Source organism: Homalodisca vitripennis, chromosome 2 (assembly GCF_021130785.1).
Source record: "Homalodisca vitripennis isolate AUS2020 chromosome 2, UT_GWSS_2.1, whole genome shotgun sequence".
Taxonomy (NCBI): domain Eukaryota; kingdom Metazoa; phylum Arthropoda; class Insecta; order Hemiptera; family Cicadellidae; genus Homalodisca; species Homalodisca vitripennis.
In genome coordinates this window covers 165,592,487-165,618,753 of record NC_060208.1, presented here as the reverse complement: position 1 = coordinate 165,618,753, position 26,267 = coordinate 165,592,487, and the positions used below count along the sequence as shown (strand labels likewise).

Sequence of the window (26,267 nt, the reverse complement as noted above, 5' to 3'; positions counted from 1 at the left end):
GCGCAACCACTCAAAAAGTGTATTACATAGTACATTCATCATAGTGGTAATTCAAAATAATAAAGTGCCACATTCAAAATTATAATTTGATGAATAGTGTTAGATTATACTCATAATAGTTTTCATTTGTGTGGTTTTGAAAATGAAGAATGATATTAAATATGCCTTTATCTATTGTGGCAGAGTTAGAGCTGTTTTAGCTCTCTCTTCCACTTTACCTTAACAGCACTTCAACAGTATTGTGTTTTGCTCTGTGATATTCCTCCATCAGAATTTTAAAATTATAGCTTTAAACATATTGTTCTTTATTAACAATTAATTTAAAAACAATAAGAAACAGAAACTTGTATCTGCTTAGAGTATATTTTATACATAAAAACGTTCAGATGAAAAACATGAAATGTGAAGGGGCTTATGTTGGACAGTGGTATCATACGAGTATGTTAGAAAAAATCCTATTACCTTTACAATCCTTCAAACATAAAAAATGAACAATGAACAAAGAAATGTTTTATGTCAAAACTGGTATGTTCTCATTATTATAATACATTTTCAGTAAATAACACGATTATGTTTGTTCATTGGTGTTATATCATGACATTCTTTGTTGTTAATAACTTGTATTTTAATTACAGGAAAAACTCCAAAAAGTTCTAGGCATTCCAAAACCCCAAGTGGAAGTCAAATATATGATTCACAGGTAAAATTGATCAGTAATCGGTAAAAGTCAATATTAGAGTTTTTTTTATTTGTAATAGATATAAAAAATATTAGAATACTTTACATTAGCCATTCTATTTGCAGATGATAATTTAAGTATGAACAAACCCACTGAGATTGTAAGATTTCAATAATAAATAAGTCAAGATCATTTATGGTAAAGTATTCAAACATGTTCTTTTTCAATTTCTTTTAAAACATGGTTAGCCAACAAAAAATTGATAAAAATCTTCACAGTGCTGCTTAGCATTGAAAACAATATTACCTAGAAGAGAAGAAATCAAATTCTTTATAAAATGTTTCGGTTATTACACTAGCACAGAGCATTCCAGAGGTATTTTGAGTAACTCAATACTCATACTCTTTTATAACAATCAAATTCTAACCTCTTGAGAGAAATAAGAAATAGTTTTATGACCAATTTGGAACACCTCATGTACAAAAATTCAGTATTTTTACAATAAAAATTTAGAAACAATTGAACAAACCATTTATTGGTCTAAAATTCTTTTTAAATATTGACAATCCTAAGAATAGTAAATACTATTTTATTGAAAATGAATAATTATTGATAACACAGTTACATTTTATGCAGTTTATACCAATGTAACATGTATAACATGTTAACACATTGTCTTGTGGGACAGGACAGTGTACCACATCGTATCCACTGTGTGGAACAGCTGACCGAGATCATGCATATATACTTGTCTGACCTGTGGAAGCTTGGCCAGGCATACTTCTGTGGTGAGCTTCAAGTGCGACCTCAGCCTGGGAGACCTCAGGAGTTCAAGGTATTGCAGATTCTTGAGATTATCTGTTTGTTATATCTACTTGTCTGACCAGTGGAAGCTTGGCCAGGCATACTTCTGTGGTGAGCTTCAAGTGCGACCTCGGCTTGGGAGACATCAAGAGTTCAAGGTATTGCAGATTCTTGAGATTATCTGTTTGTTATATCTACTTGTCTGACCAGTGGAAGCTTGGTCAGGCATACTTCTGTGGTGAGCTTCAAGTGCGACCTCAGGCTTGGAAGACATCAGGAGTTCAAGGTACTGCAGGTTCTTGAGATTATCTGTTTGTTATATCTACTTGTCTGACCAGTGGAAGCTTGGCCAGGCATACTTCTGTGGTGAGCTTCAAGTGCGACCTCAGCCTGGGAGACCTCAGGAGTTCAAGGTACTGCAGGTTCTTGAGATTATCTGTTTGTTATATCTACTTGTCTGACCTGTGGAAGCTGTGAAGCTTGGCCAGCATACTTCTGTGGTGAGCTTCAAGTGCGACCTCGGCTTGGGAGACATCAAGAGTTCAAGGTATTGCAGATTCTTGAGATTATCTGTTTGTTATATCTACTTGTCTGACCAGTGGAAGCTTGGCCAGGCATACTTCTGTGGTGAACTTCAAGTGTGACCTCAGCCTGGGAGACCTCAGGAGTTCAAGGTACTGCAGGTTCTTGAGATTATCTGTTTGTTATATCTACTTGTCTGACCTGTGGAAGCTTGGCCAGGCATACTTCTGTGGTGAGCTTCAAGTGCGACCTCGGCTTGGGAGACATCAAGAGTTCAAGGTATTGCAGATTCTTGAGATTATCTGTTTGTTATATCTACTTGTCTGACCAGTGGAAGCTTGGTCAGGCATACTTCTGTGGTGAGCTGCAAGTGCGACCTCAGCGTGGGAGAGCTCAGAAGTTCAAGTTACTGCAGATTCTTGGGATTATTTGTTTATTATATTTACTAGTCTGGCCTGTGGAAGCTTGGCGAGGCTTACTTCTGAGGATAGTTTCAAGTGTGACCTCAGCCTGGCAGACCTCAGGAGTTTAAGGTACTGCAGATTCTTCAGATTATGTGGTTGTTGGCCATGTAAGTGCATCACAGTGTCTTGTATTTTAATTCTTTTATTGCAGTTTGTATCTCTCTCTCATGTCTCCTCTGTGGTATATCTAATTTTACTCTTACTATTTCACAATATTTCTATTTTTGTTTGATGCTAATACTTTTTTACAGGTGTTCTTTACAAATGTCCCAAGAATAATATTCATTCTTATTATTGATTCTGTATTTTTGTTTGAACAAGTTCTAAATATTCTTCTTTCAATCTTGAGTAACTTATCTATTGTAATGGTGTTTGTTGTTTTAAATGTTGTTTCATATGCATATTTAATTTGTGCCAGCGTGACTGCTTTTATAGAGTGTTAGTTTAGTACGTATTGAAAAGGATTTTTTGTATTATATTGATAATTAATAATATAAATACATGTAGTAAATTCATGTATTTTAATTAACTTACCAGTTTTATTTTATCTTGGATAAAAAAGAATGGAAAACACTAAACTGAAACATTGGATTCTAACCGTATTATCAGAGTAGTGAAAAATAAAGAGAAAACAAATTTGCTATAACAATTTTCTAATAACGATTTGAGTGATTCTGGCACTTTTTGCACAGTAAACCCTGCCACTCAAAGGTTTAAAATAAAGAATGAAGAAAACACACCTTAGTAAATACCTTTGATAAACTAAGTTGTATATAGAAACTACTAAAAAGTTTTTATTTATTGTGCAATACAATTTATTCATTGCTTTATATTTTGAATTGTAGTTGATAGAAATAGTTATGTATTAGTTTTAAAATTATAAGTACAAGGCATTAGATACAATTAATACTTTTAATAATAATTAATACAATTAATAATAACTAATAGAACAAAATAATTTGTTCTATTGTCAATGAAAGCCCTAAATCATGTGTGTATGTTATTTATTATTAAAACTGATAACATTTTATTTTGATTTAGAAAATTGTGATGTCAGTGATCAGCATGATGTGTGGATATTTGCGGGGTGCCATCCTACCCCACACTCTGGACAAGCAGAATCCTGATCGGGCCAAGTACATCTGGCCCACTGTGCGCGGTGATGTGTTGTCTGAGTGGCTACCACACTGTCTGCGTTATGTGCGCTCAGCGTACAGTCTGCTCATCGGCCTCGACCTGCCAGGCGAGGCACTCGACTCTCTTGCTAAATTGGTCTTTGATCTTAGGTAAGTTTTAAGCTTTAAGCATTATTTAAATTTTTATTTTTTAACCCTTTTAACCCCGACGTCCGTACTATACGGACGTTGTAAAAATGGCATCAACTCCCGACGTCCGTATAGTGCGGACGTGCACTTTTTATTACTTTACTGGCCATCTATTTCACCAAATGCTTTGAAATTTCACAGACTTGTGCACAAAGATATTTTGCATCGAAATATATTAGTTTGTAATGGTTTGACTTCGTATTTTGTCAGTCTGTGACTGAGCAATTGCAGTTCGTCTCGACTGACTGCTCACGCTTGTTGCAGACAGCTGTATATCACGTGGTTGTGAATATTCCGTTTTCTTCACAGTTTTAGGTTAAAGCAGTGTAAAGTACGGCAGTTAAAGTTTAGTTTATTATTTGTTTGATTTCAAAATGAGTAAAAGACATAGTTCAAAGTCTCCCGTAAGTGAAAATACACTAATTAGTAACCTAGTTGCAAATGGTGTGGATGTGATTAGTGACGACGATTTGAGTGATGGATATCTTGAAAACATTTCTTCTGATGTAAATATTGTTTTAAAACTTTTTTTAAATTTAGATTATGAACAGTTTTAGTTATTTTGTCAGAAATAACTTTGGTTTTATGTTTATTTTTAGTACTGTGAATTTCAAAGGTCTTGTTACATTGCCTTGCCCAGAAATGGCAAAAAGAAAAATTTACACGGCTTTACAAAAATTGATGTTACTCCACTTGTAAATAAGGTAGGCCTATAATTTTTGTTTCCTTTTATTAAGGATTAAATATATCATAAAGTAAATGGGTATTTTTGTGTCAAATATTTTTTTATCTATATGGTTTCCATGATCAAACTTGAAATTTTTTCATTTTTATTTATTTTTTATATATGTATATGTATGTAAAAAAAAATTACTTTCAAAATAATAATTTTATTTGTATATTTCTGAAAGCTACATGTATAAAGAAGTAAAACAAAAAAAGAATTATCTAAATATCTTAAAAAATAACTGAGTTATGAATTTTTTACAAAACCCTTACATTTTGTCTGAAAATGGCTTGGGATTTCTGGCACATCACGTGATTTAATGGCCGGGGTTAAAAGGGTTAATAACTCAATTCAATCATAAAAGACACTTTTAATATATTTAAGAATTCTTTGCAATATAAATCTTAACAATTTTTGTTTCAAACATTCATTTTGCAGACTGTATTGCCTGACAACAGCTTTGAAACATGCAGCTGATCAAGTAAAATCACTTCAGACAAAAGAGAACTGGAACCTGGCCTTTGATGTGAAATACGGTGGCACTACGGAATTGGTAAGAGCGAGGAACTAAGCACTCTGTTTCAATGAAAATAGATTAAAAAACTTCATACTTTTACAGTATTTACTTGCAGGCTTACCTACAGGTTTTGCATTCTTCAGCTGCCAATTAATTTATTCAGACAACAATATTGTATATTTTTAAGTAAGGTAATCCAAAAGTCAATTTTTCATCAAGATTTTCATAAAAGTTAATTATACATGTAAGACTTGCTTAGTTTTAGTCACTTGACAATATTATCTTAGACATTGGATGTTTTTAATGGGTTATGGTATTTTCTTCTAACAATAAATATCTCATTGTTCAGCCAGGACAGTTTGAAAATCTGGTGTGTGAGGCTGTGACGCTGGTGAAGGAAACAGTGGTGCAGCCGGGGACCAGAGAGCAGCCACTGCTTGACAGCCCGGTAGTACAGAAAGAACTCTCCTCACTTATGCAAACCATCCTACTCAATTATGTTCAGGTAAGTTTTACACAATTGTATCTCTTTCGCTAAACATGATATTAAGAAAAGGTAAAGAGATTTGAATCCAAAGAAAAGTAAGTGATATAATTATATTGCACCGATTAAGTCGTACAAATCTGTTCTAAATTTATTTCTTCCAGATATATACATATTTTTATGCTCCTATTATTTACCGAAAATCTTTATTGTATGGTATGAGCCAAATACCATTACAAGCCTGCATGTTTGGTTGTATTATTTATTAGTAATGTAAACAGATCTCAATTAATAGATTTAATACTATTGTTATTGCAAGAGACTAATGTTCTATACTTATGCAAAGTTTCAAAAATATATCTCAGGCCTAAGTGCATTAATCAACAGTTTGTCATAATCCATGTTTGCAGTGATGTCTCATTCTATAGTACACTACAAAATTATAACTGTTGCTTTCTGTACTTTTCTTCTCCATTCATTCTTTTGATAATGTAATATTATCTTTACAAGCATAGACAATAGACAATAGACAATATTCTTTATTTGTACATTCTTAGAGAATTACATTAGCGTCAATACAAAATAATAAAATTTTCATAATGGTTTATGTAGTCCATTGAGTTCTCCAGCTCAGAAATTCTTCAATGGTGTAGAAGGGATGACTCAGCAGCCATCTTTTTAGTTCCTTCTTAAAGTTCAGGCTTCCTTCTTGAGATTTGATGTTATCAGGCAGCATGTTGAATAACTTTGCACCCATGTAGGAAGGTTTTTCTTCAAACAATGCTAGCCTGTGAGCTGGCAAATTGAAGTTTGCAGCGTGACGAGTGTTGTGACTGTGGAGATTACTGCCTCTTGTCAAGTTTTTGTCTATTGCATACATTATCACTTGAAGAATGTAGAGTGCTACTACGGTAAGGATACCATACTCGATGAAAGCTGTTCGACATCTCTCTCTTGGTTGCATTCCAGCCAAAATTCGCAGGCACCTCTTTTGTAAAACAAGAGGTCTTTGTAAATTCTGTAAACTAGAATTTCCCCATAAACAAAGACCATATCAGAGATGGGAGTCGAACACTGCATAATATGCAACAGTTGCTGTTTTCTTGTCACTAATTTCTTTTATTCTTTTCACCACATACAGTCCAGTACTTAGTTTTTTACATAGGTTGTCTATGTGCTGAGTCCAACTGAGGTCATTGTCAATAACCACTCCCAGGTACTTAGCTACATCCACAGGAACAATATTGGGTAATAGCCCTACTTCGTGTTTCCTTCTACCCATAACTAGTTGTTTCGATTTAGCCTCATTTACCACCAGGTTGTTATTGTGGCAGTATTGAATTGCCATCTCCATGGCAATGTGTGATGAAACCTCTAATCTACTAGGCATTTTGTCACTTAGTAGGAGCACCGTATCATCAGCATACATGATGGTAGTTGAATATTGTTCCAGAAATCCAGGGAGGTCACTGGTGAAAAGAATAAACAGTACAGGGCCAAGAACGGACCCCTGTGGTACCCCTCTTGTGACTGTTAAGGGCTTTGATCTCACTAATCTTGTACACCCCTTATCCAAGTGTTTCAGCTCAACCATCTGTTGTCTGCCTTCTAAGTAGCTTCGAAACCAACTAGCCGTAATTCCTCTCATCCCAAAATATGCCATCTTCATTAATAATTGGTGATGGTCGAGGCAGTCGAATGCCTTACTGAAGTCTAGTAGAATTGAAGTGGTGGTGTCTCCAGCTTCAAGCTTGTCAATAATACATTCTACTAGACTTACTATTGCTGTTGTTGTAGATCTGCCCTTTATAAAGCCATGTTGCTGTGCTGTTAGTAGATCGTAGTATTTCAAATGTTCCAAGAGGCGGCACAGAACAATTTTTTTAAAAACTTTGGACAATGTTGATATTAAAGATATTGGGCGATAATTACAAATTTCAGCAGAATTGCCTTCCTTGAACAAAGGTATTACTTTGGCTAATTTTAGGTAACATGGGAATTTACCCTCCTTAAGTGACAAATTTATGAGAAGAGTCAGTGGCTGTGCAAGCTCATTACAGCATATAAACGGTTGCCAGGAAATGGTGACTATCAATTTCTTTATTTCTGACAGTGACATAACTATTATTTGGGTGGCTGAAGGTAGGTTTTAAGAGTACTAAGCTAAAAATTGTGACATTTGTAAGGCTTTTGATAAAAAATTCACCTAATTTACTCATTCACCTAATTTTGCAATTATTAAATTATTGGGGTTATTGCACCAACTTGTGTTGCATTAAACAATAATTTTTCCTATTCAACTTAAAACATTACATTATTCAAATTTGCCTCAAAATAAAAATTGTTATCATTTACAAGAATTAATTACTTGTAAAATATTATTCTAACACCACATCCTGTTACAAAAGAAAGCATTTCGTCTATTTTGAATTCAGATCACTTTAATCCTCTCACCTTCAATGACTACCTTAGCAAGACTCCTAAGCTTTAGGTATTACCAACAGTCAATTACTTGGAAATGTGCGGAGCTTTATTTTTACTTTGTGTGCTTAGATGTTAAAAAATAGGACTATTTATATTTTAAAATAGTGAATTTTCTGTGCCTGCATTAATTATCTATATGAGGTTTTTGAAACTGACAAAAATTAATGTATTATATAAAATATAATGTACAGGCGTTGGAGGGTCTAGTGAGCAGTATGGATGATGGTGATCAGTCATCTGCTGTCAGTCAGCTGATAGGCAGTCCTAGCCAGTACAGAGACCACCACCATTCTGGCATGGTAAATAATGTCAACTGTCTGTTGTTTAACTAATGAGTTTGTTGTTGATTTGTAAACAGTCTATGTTTAGACAGTTATTAAGCGAATGTCTCTGGCAGGTGTGGGAGCAGCGTCTGCTGGCCACATTAAGCAACTGTCGCTACTCGGCCGCAGTGGTACTCCCCCGCCTGTCTGAGCTGCTGGCCCGCCACGGTTATCCCCCTCTGGAGGAACCTCTGTCCAGTGCAAGACTCCAGCTGGAGGCACTGGAGCGTAGGATCATCGACACATACCTGGAGCACAAGTCTGACCCCCTAGTTGGCACCATTGAGCCTTCCATGTACTTGGGTCAGTTTTTACTTCTGGTTTATAGTTCATTTAAGGAAAATTAAATAGATAACTATAAGAATTGTAGCACGTAACGTACATACCATTTGAGCCTTCAATACAATAATTGGCTAGTCTTGAAAACTGAAAATTTAAAGCCAATTAATACATTAGTGTAGTAGTGATTGGCATTAATTTAAAATTCCACATCCAGCGTACAAATAATTACTTTGCTCTTGCCTTACTGCATTTGCCACACTGCTTTGATTTTGATAATGAATAATACCTTAATAACGTACATACAAAATGGCGGCCAAAACTGCAAATAACTTATCATGTATGAACTATTATTTTTGCTGGTTTCATACAGCTAACAATGTGGTTAAATCTTTGTCTCCCTTGCAGGGAGGTGGGATTGGGATACAAATCACACTCCAACAGATCTCCGTCCCTATGTCAAAGAAGTCATTGCCAACTTGATCGCTGTACATGCTGAGGTAATTTGTAAGCTATACATATAAATATGTTGCACAATATTTGTTCTTGTTTAATTTATATTTACCTTATATTAAGAAACTTCGCTTTTCTAAAAATTTACAACAATGTATAAGGTATAATTACACACACACACACACACATATATATATATATATATATATATATATATATATATATATATATACATACATACACACACACACAAAACATTATATATTATGGTCTATCAATTTTAGTTAGTTTACAACTTTAAACAGATTTGAAATTCCATTCATTTGATTTGTTGCCACTTAGTTTTGTTACAGATGCTAGCATCTGTTTCTGCTAATGATTATAACCCTATAGTACATATCACTAGTTTAACACCGGTATTAGCCGTGGAAAACAAGATTAACATATTGACTATGAGAGATGCTCTAGTATGTCATACACTGTTATGTAGAATTAGAACCATTAAGTGTAGAACCGCAGTGAAGGTGATTACTACATGTAGTTAGACAGTTATTATGCAGTAATTTAACATGGTAACAGCGGCAGAAACTTTAGCAGGTCATACACAGTTATGTAGAATTGGAACTATGTACTCAGTATAAAGCATATTGAAGGTATAATAAAGTTTAATAGTTAGATATTTATGATTACTATTCATTATGTTTGTTCCTAAACCCTTATGTTTATGCCAAACAAATTTTGTGCGTAGCGTATGAATCATGTAGGTAAACAGTTTGTATCCAGAGTTGGTGGTTCAGGTGCTGTCACAGATCACAGAGACTGTAGGTAAGGAGCTGTCTCGTCTCATGTAAGAGTGTATATGTCATGTTATAGGTGAACAGATTGTGTCCAGAGCTGGTGGTTCGGGTGCTGTCACAGATCTCAGAGACTGTTGGTAAGGAGCTGTTTGTCTCATGTAAGAGTGTATATGTCATGTTATAGGTGAACAGATTGTGTCCAGAGCTGGTGATTAGGGTGCTGTCACAGATCACAGAGACTGTTGCTGAGGAGCTGTCTCGTCTTATGTCTTGTGTGACCAAGTTCAGCTCAGCTGGGAGTCAACAGGCCAGGATAGATATTACGGCACTCCAGCGATGCCTCAAGCCCTTCACCCAGCACAGAGCACAGTGAGTTGATTACCTGTAGTAGGTACCAGAATAAAATAATGCGAAACAGTTAAGTGTCTGGGAGTAGTTCTAGATAGAAGGCTCAATTGGAATCCCCTCATTGAGAACATAGTCCAAAGTAACAAAGGCTCTTAGGGCCTGCAAAAGACTTGATATAAGTGGGGCCAAAAACCCAAAGTTATACATTATATCTATGAAGCCATAATAGAACCAATGGTGACATATGCCGCTCTTGTATGGTGGCCGAAAATAGAACAGAGGCTACAGAGCCTTCAACGACTGGCATGCGTAAGTAAAACTGGAACTATGAGCTCCTGTCCAACACAGGCACTCAAAGCGGTATTAGTGTACTCTTGTCTAGGGCAGGAGGTGAAGAAGACGGCGCAATATGCTCTTTGAAGCTTCTGAGTAAAAAGATGATTAAGCCTACTTCCTCAAAAGGACACATGAAAATAACACAGGTATTCCCTGAAGAAGCTGAAATGACCAACATCTCTGATATTATGGTTAAGAAACACTCCTTTGATAAACCATATCTTGTCTCTATTTTAAATAGGTACAGAAAGTTTGCTAGTAGGGTGAGAGCCAGGCTGTGGTGTGACCTTCTCCTACAGCAAAGCTCTCGTAAAAGATTGGGATAGGAGGACTAGATCCGAAATTCGGGCAAGTATCCCAGGATTAAGGCAATTGAAAATGTTTATTTCTCCTAATACAAAATGATGGTCAGTAGTCCTTGAATTAAGTAAGGAGGATATAGGATAGCAATAGTAATGTTGACAGGACATGGCCTTATCAGGAAACATCTAATGAAGATGGGTCTAAGCCAGACAAATGAATGTAGACTCTGTGGCGAAGCAGAAGAGTCAGCAGAGCACATATGGCTTAATTGTTCTATCATCATATGCAAAATCAGGAGAAAATTCCTAGGGGCCTATTTTCTCAACTCCAAGGATATTAGAGATCAAGAGCCCTCAAATCAAATAGGCTTTTGTAAAAGCCTAAGTAAGGTAGGCACAAAGCTTTACAGAGTTTACAAATCACTTTTATTTTCAACAACATTTACAAAGCGTACAATTTCAGGTGCTCACAGAGCGCATTTGACTAAATTTTTAGCATATTTATACTAAATTCCATTCAAATTAAAATCATTTTACAGTTTGTAAAATAACACAGTCTGTTTTCTTCGTAGATGTTTTTAGAAGGTCCTTTTAGGACCACATGTGGGGACTCCTGTCTCTTTTCTTCTAACAAACAATAAAAAAAAACTATAGTAGTGCCTTTTATCTCTAAAAATTCAGTCTTGTCTGTCAAGAAATTGGAGCACAATCAGAAAGTGTTATCAAAATAGTGAGTGATACACAGTGTTTTTATGAATACTATCTTTTTCATTGTAATAGAGAAGGTAAGAATTCTGTCAAAAGGTCGCTATTTTGTGCTGGTGAAGCTTCATATTGATACAATTTAAATATTCCAATTAAAAATATACATAGATCAAAATACAATCTTAACAATCAAAATTTATATAAAGTTAAATTTTCAAATAAAAAAAATTTTATATTGTACAGTAACATTGTCTCCTGAGGTCTGAAGTGTTATTTAGCAATTTCTGGCTAGCACTTTATGTACTGTACCGTATAATTATTTGTAGCTTTAATGCGTGTATGCACTTTCTCATTTTATAATTTTGTGGGTTCTCTCTTTACATTTAGTAAACAATAATGAAATGTATATAAAAGGTAATGTCTCAATGTTTGAGTGTTAAAAGAAGAGCAGACAAAACTTCCTAGTGGTCAAATAGTTTTGTGATTTTTACTGCTCTTTTTTTCCATGTTGTGCGGTATGCACACAGTAACATCTGCTGCACACAGCAACCCCAAAATTGTTAGAAATCATGATGTCTATTTTTTTCCGCATCATTGTCCATTTTTTGTATAAAAATTAGACTATATAAGTAGTAATTTTCATAAGTTTGATGGCAATGTTGAATCATAAAATAACTTGTTAGGGGCCTATTGACAACTGCCTTATAACTTAAACTTGTGCCAAAAACTAACTTTGTACAACGTACTAAATAGTATCTACTACCTCCAGAACCATAGTAAATGTGTTAAAAGTTAAATTTCGTTAAATACAGAATATGAATAAATTCCTGTTGTTTCAGAGTTTATTTTGATGAAGCCATGGAAGCTGTACCTGTTTTGAAAGTTGAGGATCAGAAGTGAGTGTGGTATTTATACAATATTATGAATCAGTCAACTTGATTAAAGTTTTACCAGTCAAAATTTAGGACTCAGGTCATTGCATATTTATTCCTATTGTATATAGAGTATAGAATTGTATATTTAACTACAATTAATTATAAGATGTAACTCAAGTTTAATTGTAATGAGATTTCAAGAGTTTTTATTCATGTAAGTCTAATTTATTAATATACACAGCGAACCTTTTATTTTACTTATATTTTAAAGTAAAAAACATTTTGAGTAAAAAAATTATTAACTTTTAACCATGATATTTCTCCGTTTAAAATCTGCAATTTTGGTCTAATACAGTTTTGGTAAAATTCACTTTGATGAAATACTGTGTGTCAATAAAGAATAAAGTTGGCAATATCGATAAGCAGTCCACCATTACTTGAGAAACAGTTGTGTGTTTTTCTTGATATTGTCTGCTACCTATTTCTATTGTTATTGAGAATGTGTGATAAAATTATAGTTCAGTATAGTCTATAGGGTCAGTAATGCAGCAATTATATAATCCATTTTCAAGTATTATCCTTGGTAGTACTTCACCTACAGGATTATTGTTGAAATGTCCAGTAGACTCGTAACATAGATCGTTACTGACTACGCATAGACTGAGCCTTATTGAAATTTTCCAACGTAACAGCCACCACAGGAAAATTGTACATTATGAGAATCCTCCTGCCAACTTTTTAACCATGATTGAACTTTGTAATAAGAATGTAATATTGCTCAATCTCAAGAACCCGCAAACTATACTTAATTAACTACAATGATGGGAAATTTCCTGACTTTTCTGTGATATTCTACAATAACATTGCCAATAATAGGAATCTTTTTTGCGTATTAAAATGATTATTTCTAAGTTTTCAATAACGTCTACCCCAAGGGATACAACATGCCTTCAATGAAATCTATATTCCTTGGCAGCATGAACATTAATCAAGGTACCCACACGTTGCTGCTGGGTATAAAAGAGAGCAAAATGAGTAACAATAAGCTGAAATCTTGTGTTGTTAAATGTTATGGTTTTTCAATCTCAACATTTCAAGATAGAAAACGAAACAATCTGAGGCTGCATTTACGTTTATGAGCGTTATCTGAGGCTCATATATCATAGTCCGGAGATTTATTTAATTACTTATATGGTAATCTCCAATATATTATATCCCACTGGGTACACAATGTGCTCAAAGGTACATGATAAAACATTGATGAAAGATGTTTTATTGCTGATGATCGTTACAAATATCTCTATTTAAGATGTGTAGTATTTTTTAAGTATATTATTTACTGACTGTTGTGTCTATAACAGTGTAAACATTTTTTAATATTTAAATTATTTGTCAATAGCTATTTTTTTGGTGTGTAACAAAAAATGGTATTGAAATGAGTTAATATTTTTATGTACAGATTTGTCGATGAAATTCTCACTAAATGTGAGTCCAGGATGAGGCTTCAGCTGTGCTGTTTCCATGGTTCCTCCGCGCTGAGTGTGAGCTGAACTGGCCTAATATATCAACTTGTTTGTTTGATGTAACTCCTATAGTTTAATTGTTATTATTTATTACTACACTGGTCAATGTATGAGATACAGCAGTGTAGCTCTAGACTTACTGTACAAAACAGGTAAACTTGTGTCCTGGGCTTACAGACATGTTACAAATTACTAACATTAGTTTTCATCAAAGATAATTATTTTGATAATAAATTATCCATGAGAAATTACTATAAGTGGTTATAATACAGTTAACTGGACTATAAGTTCAATTTATAAATATAAAAAATTGTATAAAAATATGATTAATTAGTCATTTTATTTAAGAATCAATCAAAATTGATCTCACGAGGAATACATTAATTTGAACCTTGTCATAAACATCTAATGTATTAGTTAAGTGTATTTACTGCCTAATAAGTTATATATTTTGAACTAATTTGAGCTATACCAATATACTATTTGTTAAGTCTTATTTTTTATTCATCTTCATTTGTATTATTTATGTATATAACTATCAAATATTATTAATAGATACAAACTATTGTTGTTAATTAAAAGATTATTAAAATAATTTTATGTATAAAACTGGTTTTTATTTTACCTTCAAAATGTTCAAAAATTAAGATTCATAAGAAGCCATACTAATTCAATTTAATTGAAACTAGATTTAAATTAGTAGTTCACGATGAACTATTATTTAACATGTTTTTTTTTCTGGATTCCCTACTTATATAGTTCACATTACTGTATTTTTTCTTACCTTAACAAGTCTTCAAACTTCTGAGCCAGTTTTAGACAATATCACAATTTAACATATAATTTCTTATCAATGTTATTTATAAACATAGAAAATTGAAATTTGCTGTATTTTCTGTAGAAAATTAGAATGAGAAAATTATTAAAATGTACTAAATCATAATTTAACAAATGAGAAATCCAGTTTTTTACCTTTTAGTTTGGATTTTGACTGTACTGAATACTGAAGATCCAATTCAATATTTACTTCAAATTCACTAGTTGACATGCAGGTTAATTTCTAAACCAATAAAAAAGAAGGAAGTAATGCCTTCATAAAAAGCAATTTTGTGGAAGTTTTTATGGAGTAATGCACGTCCTTTAAGTCGTAAATACAAATGCGGAAGTAATGTACATACAAAAATCTTTTTTCGGTACGATAATCCAGTCTTGGGAGATTTATAAATTGCATTTGTATTATTGTCCAACAGAACAAAACGCTAAAAAATGATAGCTTATTAAAAACTATTGCTTATTGCTATTATGCTTTTAAAAATCAGAACTTAGCAGAATTGAAGAAGGTAGCACTTGATATGCTAAAATAAATCACATTGCTTATAGAATGTTATTAAAGAATTATATAGATATTTCTATACATAATGCTCACTTTAAATAGCTGCTAATGCAACAAAATATTTTATAATTTGATTTTGATAATACCCAAAAATCAGATGTTGGTTGTAAAAGAGTTACAAAGTTAAGTTCATTCATTATTTTTATGGTACTATGCATTTAAAAGAACAATTTTTGCAAAACCTTAAATGTTACCTGTTACTTTGACCTTTTGAGGTTTCTTTTCTTAAATAAAAGAATCTTGGAAAATTAATGTTTTAGGTACAGTTGGAGGAATTTAGCTGTGCTCGTGCAGCCCTAATACTACCCTTTCAACAAACAAACGCTATCTGTAAGGCGGGTTGCGTTTACGTGCTAGCTGCTGAGATGAAGGCGCAACAATCTCTTTAACGACTTTAAACTGACGATTTCGATTTGCCGATTAGTATTGACACATACGTTATTTTCAAAAACACGTTAAACAACACTATAACAACTAAAAGACAAGGATAAGTCCTATTATTGCTATTATTTGGTATTCTCTTATTATTTAATTTACAATCACTTCAATAATATTTAGTTAATTAAACTGCTAGAATATAATTTTCTAATAACAAATGTTACTTACAATGATTGTTTTTTCATTGGAGTTCTTCAATCCCACTCAAATTGTCCTCCTCTTCTGGGTCACTGTCACTGCTGTCTGTATCCGAACCAACTGATATAATAAGGGATTCTATAATATTGTCAATCTGGGGTTCTGCGGCTGCATAGTCCCTTTCAATTTTCTCTACGTGCTTGCACTTTACTGACCACTCTTCTGCGCCCATACTTGATATCTTGTCTTCGCATAGAGCTTTAGCTTGAGACATAGTGAAAGATATGTATTTCTCATAGCCACATCATTTTTGACTTCGGCCCAAATTAACTCAATGGGTTTGAGGTCTGGGTGGTAGGGTGGAAGTCGTAAGATGTCATGATCATCTAGTTGAACAGTTTCGTCCAAGGCTTGGTTTGTATAGCTGCACAAGTTTGTAGAGTTCAGGTAAAAGCATATAGTTGCAGAATGGTATTCCGTTTTTTGAAAGCCACACCTTCATATCTTGCTTCCTACTTTTTGAAGTAGGGGCTTTATCAATTTGTATGTTATGTTAGGGCGCGTTATAGACTACCAGTACTGAATTTAGTTCCAAATTAGGTAACATTTTTCCTTTATCCACTTCATAAATATGTCCCCATTCACGTTGTCGTGGTAGTCTCCACTATGGTTGTTTGCTTTCCAACAGTTAAAAGCATTGGGCATGAACCCTTTCTCTCTACCCGCATGGATAATTATTAGTCTCTCGCCCTTGGAAATTGGCTCGTGTAACCCTTCATTTGAGCTATCCGACCAAGTTTGGTTAGATACATGAGACGATAGTATAAAAGATTCATCTAAATAAATTATGGGGCGTTCTTGATTCCTGTAATTTTTTAACTCTCAAGAACGTTATCCTTTACTCTCGGATTTCTGGCTTTTCAATTAATAATTTCCTATTGTTTGCCGTCCTTCTCCAAGTAAATTTCCAGGTCCTTTAATACCCAACTCAAACTTTTCTCACAACCCTGGAAATTTATTTTGTCCCTTACCACCTCCCTCAATAGTTTTGCAGTTGGTATTCGATGTTCTTCAATATGGAACAGACTGATTTTAGCGACTGTGATGAGTTATTTGGGCCAATACGATTCCTGAAAGGAGGGTTTTACCCATGAGCCATAGGAAATGTTTTCGGGACGCAGCGCATAATGGTACCCCGCCACCCCTCCCGCCTATCACCACACACTCAAGGTCACGCGCACAGCTAGTCCTCGAACTGTAACATATACCAAATATTATTTATTATATAGTTTTGTAAATGAGGAGATGATGTTTTAACACTTTGAATGCTCCACAAATTACATATTTTCTTTTTACATAATGCTGGGCATTTTTACTTAGTTTCAAAAGACCATAAGTATAAAATATTTTACATATATAAAAATTTATACATATCTGCATCTTCTCGTCGTCCTTTTTATTCTGATTTAAAAATTGTTGAATTCTATTTAATATTATATTATTTTTAAAGAAAAGATGTATACTTGATTTATTACAAATAATTTAAACAAAACTTATTTACAATCATTACACAACGTCTTATTTCAACGTAGCAAACTACGACTATATACAAATATATTACACTTCGCAGTTTTAAAAATGTATCATACACTTTAATACATGTGCTTTTGTATAGTGGGATTTTGCACTTGGAAGCACTAGGTTCTGCTTCAACAATAAGCTGATTCAATCGCACATTAATTCAATAACTAGTAGTAATTGTGTAACTAATGTAGCAATAAACATCACAGAGTAAGCATAAGCTGTAAAAATACAGATTACACAACATAATTCAGTCAAAAATGACAAATGTAAAATTACAGGGATTTGTTTTCAAAATGTTAACATTGCCTTCATTAAATAACACTTTTCTTAAACATAATCTGAAACTTCAAATAAAACACTTAGCGTTATATGAAATAAGTTACAAGAAAGCAGATAAGCTTACAGTTTTTAAATATGAAAAGTATACTATTACATTTTTGTATATGAACCTTCACAAAACTATTGGAAATGTCTGCCACTTATTAACTACGTATACAACTTTGTTTACACAGGTGAGTTAAGGTTATTTAATTAACACAAAAGCCAAGATTTAGGTAACACTGTATATATATTTATTATACTATATACAAAACAGTATATACAGTAGTACATTAATGTGTGCGAAGAGCAGCAACTCTGGTTCCTTTGTATTTGATGAATGGGGACAAGTTTGTCATGACAGTGGATACAACAGGGTAATGTTCTCCCAGCGTTTTCCTCTCTTGGCGCATCTGAAACATATAATATCACACTTTATATATGCAGTATATTTGAATTTCTGAAATGTAATTTTTTTTACATTATTATTCAGTATTTTTTATCACAACTGTTACATTTCATTACATTGTTTTAACATCACAGACATGCCAATGAGCACAAAATTTAAAATTAACTAACTGACAATGGTTGACTCTCTCGTTGATATAAGCTAAAAACAAAGCATTTCAACTTCCAATACAAACCCTCCAAAAGTATCCACTACTGCACGCTTTGTATCCATCCATCCAAAAATCCCAATGCTGTGAAGAGTATTGGACTTGATTTAATTTTTTCCAGACAGAATGATGAACCACATGGATCTGGGTAGATGAGAATCTTTGAACACCCTCCCCCTCTACTATGACATCTGCTAATTCTCGATCTTTGGAAATGTGTTTGAACGGTTTCTCCTCACCTTAGATTTGAGACGGTGTGTAAGAGCTTGCAGCCTAGGCACTAGATTGATCTCGGCAGCCGTCTGGTCTGTACAGTCATCAGCAAACACATCCATCAGGGAGTCCAGGGCCTCGGCGCTGAGCCACAGTGCCTGCTGTCTCTCCACTGCCTCCAGCAAGTAGTTACCCACCATCTGCATTACATCAATCATTCATTCATCATCTTGCAATACAATTTATAATCCAACAAAGCTATCACTTTACATACAAACACAAAACTTTGGAGTTCTTGGGATGAAATTGTATGGTTGACAAAGGTGGATTGTAGGACTTTATTATGCAGATTAACATTTTCACTGTTATACCTTTGCCATGCATTGACTTTTGCCACATAGTGTCTTTTAACTTTAGTACTTAATACCATACATACACTATAGTGTATACATACTATTTACTTAATATGCAATTCTAATAATGAATATGAGCCAAAAAGATGTACACATATATCCATGTCATATAGACACTCAATTAGTTGTATTTTTTGTGTTGAAAGTTCATGTTTAGATACAAATTTATTCCTTTTCAAATGTAATACCTAGTTCACTTGTCATACACTTATTTAATCATTTCTAAATTATACATTTTAATAATAATTTATGTGTCAATTGAGAGAGCCAAATGATATAGTATCACACTTGGCATGGTGGCAACTCTCAGAGAATTTTACTCATAGGATAAATACAATTTTATCTCTAAATAGAATTTTATTCAATACTAAGTTTTGCTATATTTAATCTGTCAAATAATCAAATCATCTCATTCAAGAATGCACAATATGCGCAGAATGGTGTCAAAATATAACTATACACAAAAACAATAGTATAAAATGGAGTGTTATTTAATTAAACTCAGATATAAACTTAATAATCTAAGGTAACTTTGTACCAATAACTGGAGTTATACGAGTTACTTAAATAGTTAATTTTAAGTTACTTTGCCATCCTAGGGAGTAGAACAAGACTATAATTTTTTGAGGCATTAAAGGATCCTTTCTATAACAAGGGGGTGTATGTCAGTAACACCACATATTAAACTACAATTAAAAAACATTGAGTAGATGAATAAGGTAAAACGCTACACTAACCATAATTTTAAAAAGAACTGCTGGCTAATGATTTGACAAAAGACATCAGTAAGCCACAGTAAATGTAACACAGAGGCTGTGTGACTCACCTTGACAAGGAGGGGGTTGCTGACCAGTAACACACCAAGTGTGCCGACTATTCGAGCAACATTGGCCTGCACTCGTGGCTCTGGTAAAATACCGATTTTGAATATCTCCTGCAATCATAGAGAAATTTTATAGTTTTCACCATTACATTTTTGCTTGTTCAAATACTTAAATGAGCTAGCAGAGATAGTCATGCTGAATAGTGTAACTAGTTTGAGCACAAAATGTAAAATTATGTTACTTTTAAAGTTTTTGAACTTCTAATTTCAACCTACAATGCTAGGGATATTCCACTATCAATAGGGTCACATTATTGCAACATGTATTACAATACTAGCCATAATAAGTACTCATTATGGTTTGTTTGGTTCTTGTTTTTTGTATGTCAATTTTACATTTTTCGCTTATTTAAAAACTAAAATACGGTTTTTAATGAATAAAATTACAACTTTTACAACGCCAAATTTTATTAATAATTTAAGTTTAATTTACTTATAATACAATAAACCGATACAACAGAATATTGAAGGACAATGAAAAGTTATCAAAGGAACCATTCTATCATAAGTTATTGAACAGACGGGCAACATGATTTTAACCCTTTAAGTGCCAAATTTTGAACAGTGTTATAAACCTGGTTTATGTGACGTGCACAGAGGTGCTCCACAGTCAACACAAATGTGGCCCACCATGATCAACTTTAGCGATATCTTCATTTACCAAACTGCTATCAGAATCTCCTGACTCGTCACGTAAGGTCATAGTTGATAAATTGAGTCCACATCTTGATCGCTATTATTCTCAGAAAGGTACACTGCTGAATGACTAATTCATAACAATGCATCTAGATAAATATAAAACATCCTCATTTATTACAAGTAATTTCTGCCATATCGAGTGAACCACAATCAAGATGGAAAAGAAAACAAATTTCCAGAAGCAACTTAGAAAAACCCAATTGAAAAACTAGAAAACAATAACGTTTTGTTTCTAATGTTCAGGTAAAACTTCACCATGTGCTTTTGTGATAGTTCCTTAGTTGACCGTCAGTACAGTCTTTTGAGACTAAAATAACAATTACGCAGCTGCCGCTCAGCAGCTAACAATAATTACAAGATCATTCTAAAAGTTACAAGTGTTAGTTTTATCAAGGATAAAGCTAACATAATACAACGGGAACCTCATTTCTTTAACCAGGCTTCATACATTATTAAATTAGAGGATCTACAGCTCAGTCAACTGAAATTTAAGATGCTTTCTTTGCTAATTCTGAAAAAAAAACTAAAAAGGCAACCTAAAGAATTAAACAAAGCAAGAATTAATAAATTCATAGTCAAAATATGGTTTTAATAACTTAATGTAGAATGAACTGATAAAATAAGCTCTACCCATTCCCTGATTTGATGCCATCATTTTTTTTCTGTAAATATTCCAGTCCAGTTGCCAGTGGTAGTTTATTGTGTGCAAACCTATTGCGATCTGTATTCTTTAATTCTATTTTTAATAGTTAGTATTTTTTTAACAAGAGAATGCCTTAGAGGTAGTGTGCAAGGAGCTAACACAAAACATTTTTATTGCGATTCCTGATTTATGTCACATCACTTTGATATGATTTGTTTATTTTAAACTAGAATAGGTTGTGTACTAGATCAGTTATCCACCCAAGGAATAGATTATATTGTAGATCTCAAAATGTAGTGGTACTGATATTTTGTATCATCACCAAACAAGGCAAATGTCTTAATAGATCAAAGGGTTCTGATCTATAAACAATACTTTAAACCGTAAAGTACCAAACTTTTCTATAGAAACAAACTGGAACTAAATTCTTAAAAATGAACTCATACATTACTAAATATAGTTTAGTTTATGTGTCAAACAAAGTTACTTACTTTGATGATGTTTAAGAAAAAATAAGTAGCTTGTCCTAATTTTAGACACACACAATATTAATGTTGAATATTTCAAAAACAATAAAACTGAAATAATACCACTAAGTATTTTCATTATTTAATTACTCAGATATTTACAATAAGCTGCAAGAATATTTGTGCCCAAATATTATATCAGTAAGTTTATGGGCCTACGCTCCATGTAATAATAAATTCTGACCAAGATTGAGATTTCTCCCTCTGGATTATTAAATTATACTGAATCATTAATTAAACACCATAATTGCTAATGGTTTCTTGTTTTAAAACAGGGTATGCACCTCAAGATCGTAAGGATTGATATCCCCAAGGTCAGAGAATTTGAAGCTGGCAAGTCTCAACAGGATGGCTCTGATGGCTGCAGTCGAAGCTTCAATCAGCTCAGCATTGCATTCTACAACATTATTTTACAATTTACAGTTGAGGTTAGAAGAGTTTTAATCTGAAGACAACACACTTTGGTTTAAACAACAGACGCACACAATATACAACCTAAAATAAAATAAAAATTTCAACATGACCTGTATTACTTTGGTCAGCTTCCACAATAGGAAATTTTCATGTAAGTAAATAGCGTCCATTTCAAAGGCACAGTAAAATATTTACATATAATCACCTCATGATAGTCACTAGGTCAACCCCATCCAATCAATCCCATTAAGTTTTAAGTTAATCTTAAATTTTGAATTTAGTTATTTATACAATAACTGTGTTATAAATTTGTCCACTGTGTAGATGCTCTAGACAACAAAATTGTTTCAGTTTTCTTTTGAATTACTTGTCATTGATTTCTAATTTAATACAACTTGCTCCTGCTTGTTTGGGTTTGATTATATTGTATGTTGTAAGGCTGCTGGCTGAATTCCATTGCATCACACAGTGGTTTTATTTTGTTACTGATAAAGCAAATGTGGCCAGTAGAAATGTTAGTCGTCACTACTACTGAACTGCAACGAATGTCAGTGATAAGTTCATATTTTGAATAGCTAGTAATCAGGATCACTTCTGTCACAAAGCTTCAAACAATAACTAACTGGAAACTAGCGTTTGTATAAAGTGTAACAACATTGTAATTGGATCTCAAAATAGTTGGAATTAAATACATAATGGAATGCTTTGTTTAATGTAACTACAGCATTGAGATCCACCACTTTTGACTTTGGTTAACACAAAACTTTTTCACAATAAAATATAATGTGTTAGTGAATTTATTTTGTGAATTGGATCATAATGTTATATCAGCACTACTAATGTTACAATTAATGATTACAAGTACTGCAACTGTAATTTTTGGTAGTGGTATTATAAATGCCATATAATACAATTTCAGGAAAATAGTGATATATCACCGAATTTTTATAACCATTAAAATTATACTAAGTTATAACTAACACAGATTGTTTGATTTCTATAATAACAAACTATTAAAAATGCTAATAGTTCACTTTTAACACTCACTACTGGTCTATACTGAGTGATGATAAGTAGTCTAATAAGACAGTAAGCGCACCAGTGCGCCTGCCGTGATCAATGTGTTTAAAGTTTTATTATAAAATATGTGATGAAATACATTTTTAATTTCTCATAAACAGTAAAATGGTACTTGTCAATTGTTCTTCTTTCTACAGAGTATCTGGTGTTTTAAGTACTTCATTAATTCATAAGTACTTTAATTCATGTAAAGAGACATAGTTATAATATCATGGTTTTCCAAGTGTACTTTAGCACTTCAGTTGATTTTATTCATTACTTTGTAATAAAACACTTTAAAAGTATTGTTATTGGAATCAAGAGAAAGGAGTCACTGTATCGAAAATTATCAATATGACTAATTATTTATGTATTTAGGTATCGAGAATTTAAATCAATCCATTCCTAGTTACAATTTGTGCTATTTTGTTAGGTATTTCATTAGCTATAAGCAGTGGAAATTTCATAAAGATCTTTAAACTTTAGATAACCCACATTTGTTATCACTGATGGTATGAAGATACAAGTTACATGATATTAGAAATTTTACAAAAACTGATCAGTCTGTATGGTATAAACATCAACAGAGTTTACGTGAGATATATTTTTCTAAATCAGTTCATGGTATTCCAATAATATTACTAAGTAATAAGATTATTTTTGTCTACTAGAAATACTTCACACAAGAAGTATTAACTAACTTTTTACAGATGACCATTCTACAGACCTTTTTTACTTAAGTAGAAAGAAATACTTATAAAAGAATGAATTCTAACCAAAGCCAGGCTGTTGAGGGTTGAGACACAGACGCTGCTTGAAAATGCTCCTGACCAGACTGTAGAGTGCATGGGGGCCTCCGAATTGTTCCATATCCACCACCGATACCAAGTTGTTGAGGCACAAATACACACAGCATTGTAGTCTCACTACCCTGTCAACCACAAAAGTTCATAATACAATTTTAAATACAGAAGTACACATGCCCTTTCAATGACATCAAAGCTCATGTCTTCTTGGGTATCCTTTACACATTTTAATTTGGCTTTTGATTCTGTTAAATCCTGGATCTCTGGGCTAGAACCGTATGATCTGTAGTACCCACAGATATAACTCACATCTGCCTGTAGAGTGCAATGCTAATGATTAAATACATTTAATACAATATACTTGTATCAATGTGACCTATATAAATAACAGTAGGATAATCTGGGTTAAGGAATCTAAATTAGGTTACCAGGTGTTGTTCTATCTATCAATTCTTCGGACCAAAAGCCCTTAAAACTTAGAAGGAGCACATCACAAACCAATGACAAGTTAAGATTTTAGGCTTTTTCTCACCCCTATAAATAAATCTCTTAAAACAATGACTTTCTGGACCCAGTGGCAAATGGAAACTCAAGCTTAACTACCGTTCTTTATAATCATGAAACCTGACTTTTTAGACTAATGACACTGCGGTCTGGCCGCCTGGGTATTTTGATCCCTGAAATTTTTGAGTTCTGAACATTGAGAGTTCTTAATTTCTAGTCATTTATAACAAAGAATATAAGGTCAAACTCAATCTTAAAACACGTTTTGAATCTGCTTACACTTAATTTTTAAGAATACAGTTTACAAAGTAAGAATTTTATGATAATGCATTCATTTAAATACCTTTTAGCCAATGCTCTGGATTGTGCACAGTTAGTGATGATATCCATGACATTCTCCGGCAGTGATGATATCTTCATATAAACTAATTTAGCCAACTTATGTTTTTCCAGAGCCTCATGAATCTGTACAAAATACACATAAGAAAATGAGTATGAACTTAATTTTTAACTATATAAGATATTATAAAATTCAAAAAGAAAACTATGCATATGTTCATAACACAATGCAATGTGTACAATTGATGGAAAATAAAAGTTTGTATTTATACATTACACAAATTAACAACCACCTCATTTATTTATGTACATAATAAATTTAAACACGTTTCATTACTAGCAATTTAGCTTTAATACATTTTTACAAATTTAGCTTTTAATAAATATTGGCATATTTCTGTAGCAGACAAAAAATTGCTGTTCTAATAGTTAAAAACCTGAAGCTACTTGAAGCTACCTGCATTGTCATCTTGAATAACCAGCAAGCTCTAGTAAAACCTTATCACAACAAAGGTGTTCATCAATATTGTAGTTGCTCCTTAATCTATCTGCCAGTTGTCTCGGATTCAATTAAAAACATAACTGTTCATTAATACTATTTCTTTATCATTGTAATAAATATTCTCACCTCACTGCTCAAACCTAAGAGCTGTGTCTCGTCTCCCTCTGTCCATCCATTCAGTTCTTCCTCACTGCCAGACTCTTCTGACTCCACATCCATTTCATCATCTAGAAATTTGGTAGAATTACATTTTCTCATGTAGAAAAAAAATGTCCAAAAATGAATGTGGTGAAGCCCAACAATAATTATAAAACATAAAGCTTTTTATTTTAGTGTTCAAACTAAGTTTGCGCGATATTTCAATATAATTGTACATGTTTTTGTGTGATAGATGAACAAAAATCCAAAATCATAAACGATCCAAAATCATCTATATTATGTGTGATTAGTACAATTCCCAAAAAGACAAATCTGCCTGCTCTGCTGTGCTATACTGACTCGCTGTTGTTTGTGCCTTTAGAAAAGTATGAATAGTCCCTCCTTAACCTGATGCAATATGGTCTATGTCTTTGTTTTCCAATCTTAGTTCATTATATTCTATTTCCTTGGTTGGGGTCAATAGGTTTAAAACAAAATGTGTGCTGTAATTCATGTAAAATCAAACAGCACCTCTTATACTGATTATAAATCGGAATTATGTAAAGCAAATTTATTTTTCAAGGAAATTAACTTTAACTAATCAAGATACTTTTATAGTGAGTGAGCCAATGGCAATCATAACGTTTTCATTTGTCATGAGTTATGAGTTTTATAAATAAAAATAAATGAGA

The 26,267-nt window shown here is 33.0% G+C and overlaps 2 protein-coding genes across 2 annotated transcripts in view; one reads left to right on the top strand and one right to left on the bottom strand.

Annotated features, from left to right (window-relative positions):
• The window catches only part of LOC124354993 (exocyst complex component 2), a 35,596-nt gene extending 21,046 nt beyond the window's left edge, over positions 1 to 14,550 (top strand). The window contains exons 8-18 of the mRNA XM_046805846.1: positions 636 to 700; positions 1,368 to 1,514; positions 3,511 to 3,755; positions 4,960 to 5,074; positions 5,388 to 5,543; positions 8,198 to 8,305; positions 8,404 to 8,632; positions 9,017 to 9,108; positions 10,043 to 10,227; positions 12,389 to 12,445; positions 13,884 to 14,550. Of these exons, the coding sequence (XP_046661802.1) occupies positions 636 to 700; positions 1,368 to 1,514; positions 3,511 to 3,755; positions 4,960 to 5,074; positions 5,388 to 5,543; positions 8,198 to 8,305; positions 8,404 to 8,632; positions 9,017 to 9,108; positions 10,043 to 10,227; positions 12,389 to 12,445; positions 13,884 to 13,974 (1,490 nt within the window). The 3' untranslated portion in view covers positions 13,975 to 14,550. The remainder of the gene's footprint in view (positions 1 to 635; positions 701 to 1,367; positions 1,515 to 3,510; positions 3,756 to 4,959; positions 5,075 to 5,387; positions 5,544 to 8,197; positions 8,306 to 8,403; positions 8,633 to 9,016; positions 9,109 to 10,042; positions 10,228 to 12,388; positions 12,446 to 13,883) is intronic.
• Positions 14,551 to 18,049: 3,499 nt separating this feature from the next.
• The window catches only part of LOC124354992 (HEAT repeat-containing protein 3), a 34,636-nt gene continuing 26,418 nt past the window's right edge, over positions 18,050 to 26,267 (bottom strand). The window contains exons 8-14 of the mRNA XM_046805845.1: positions 25,564 to 25,664; positions 24,940 to 25,061; positions 24,063 to 24,217; positions 22,098 to 22,210; positions 19,888 to 19,995; positions 18,675 to 18,848; positions 18,050 to 18,231 (exon numbers count right to left, since the gene is read on the bottom strand). Coding sequence (XP_046661801.1) covers positions 18,112 to 18,231; positions 18,675 to 18,848; positions 19,888 to 19,995; positions 22,098 to 22,210; positions 24,063 to 24,217; positions 24,940 to 25,061; positions 25,564 to 25,664 — 893 coding nt within the window. The 3' untranslated portion in view covers positions 18,050 to 18,111. The remainder of the gene's footprint in view (positions 18,232 to 18,674; positions 18,849 to 19,887; positions 19,996 to 22,097; positions 22,211 to 24,062; positions 24,218 to 24,939; positions 25,062 to 25,563; positions 25,665 to 26,267) is intronic.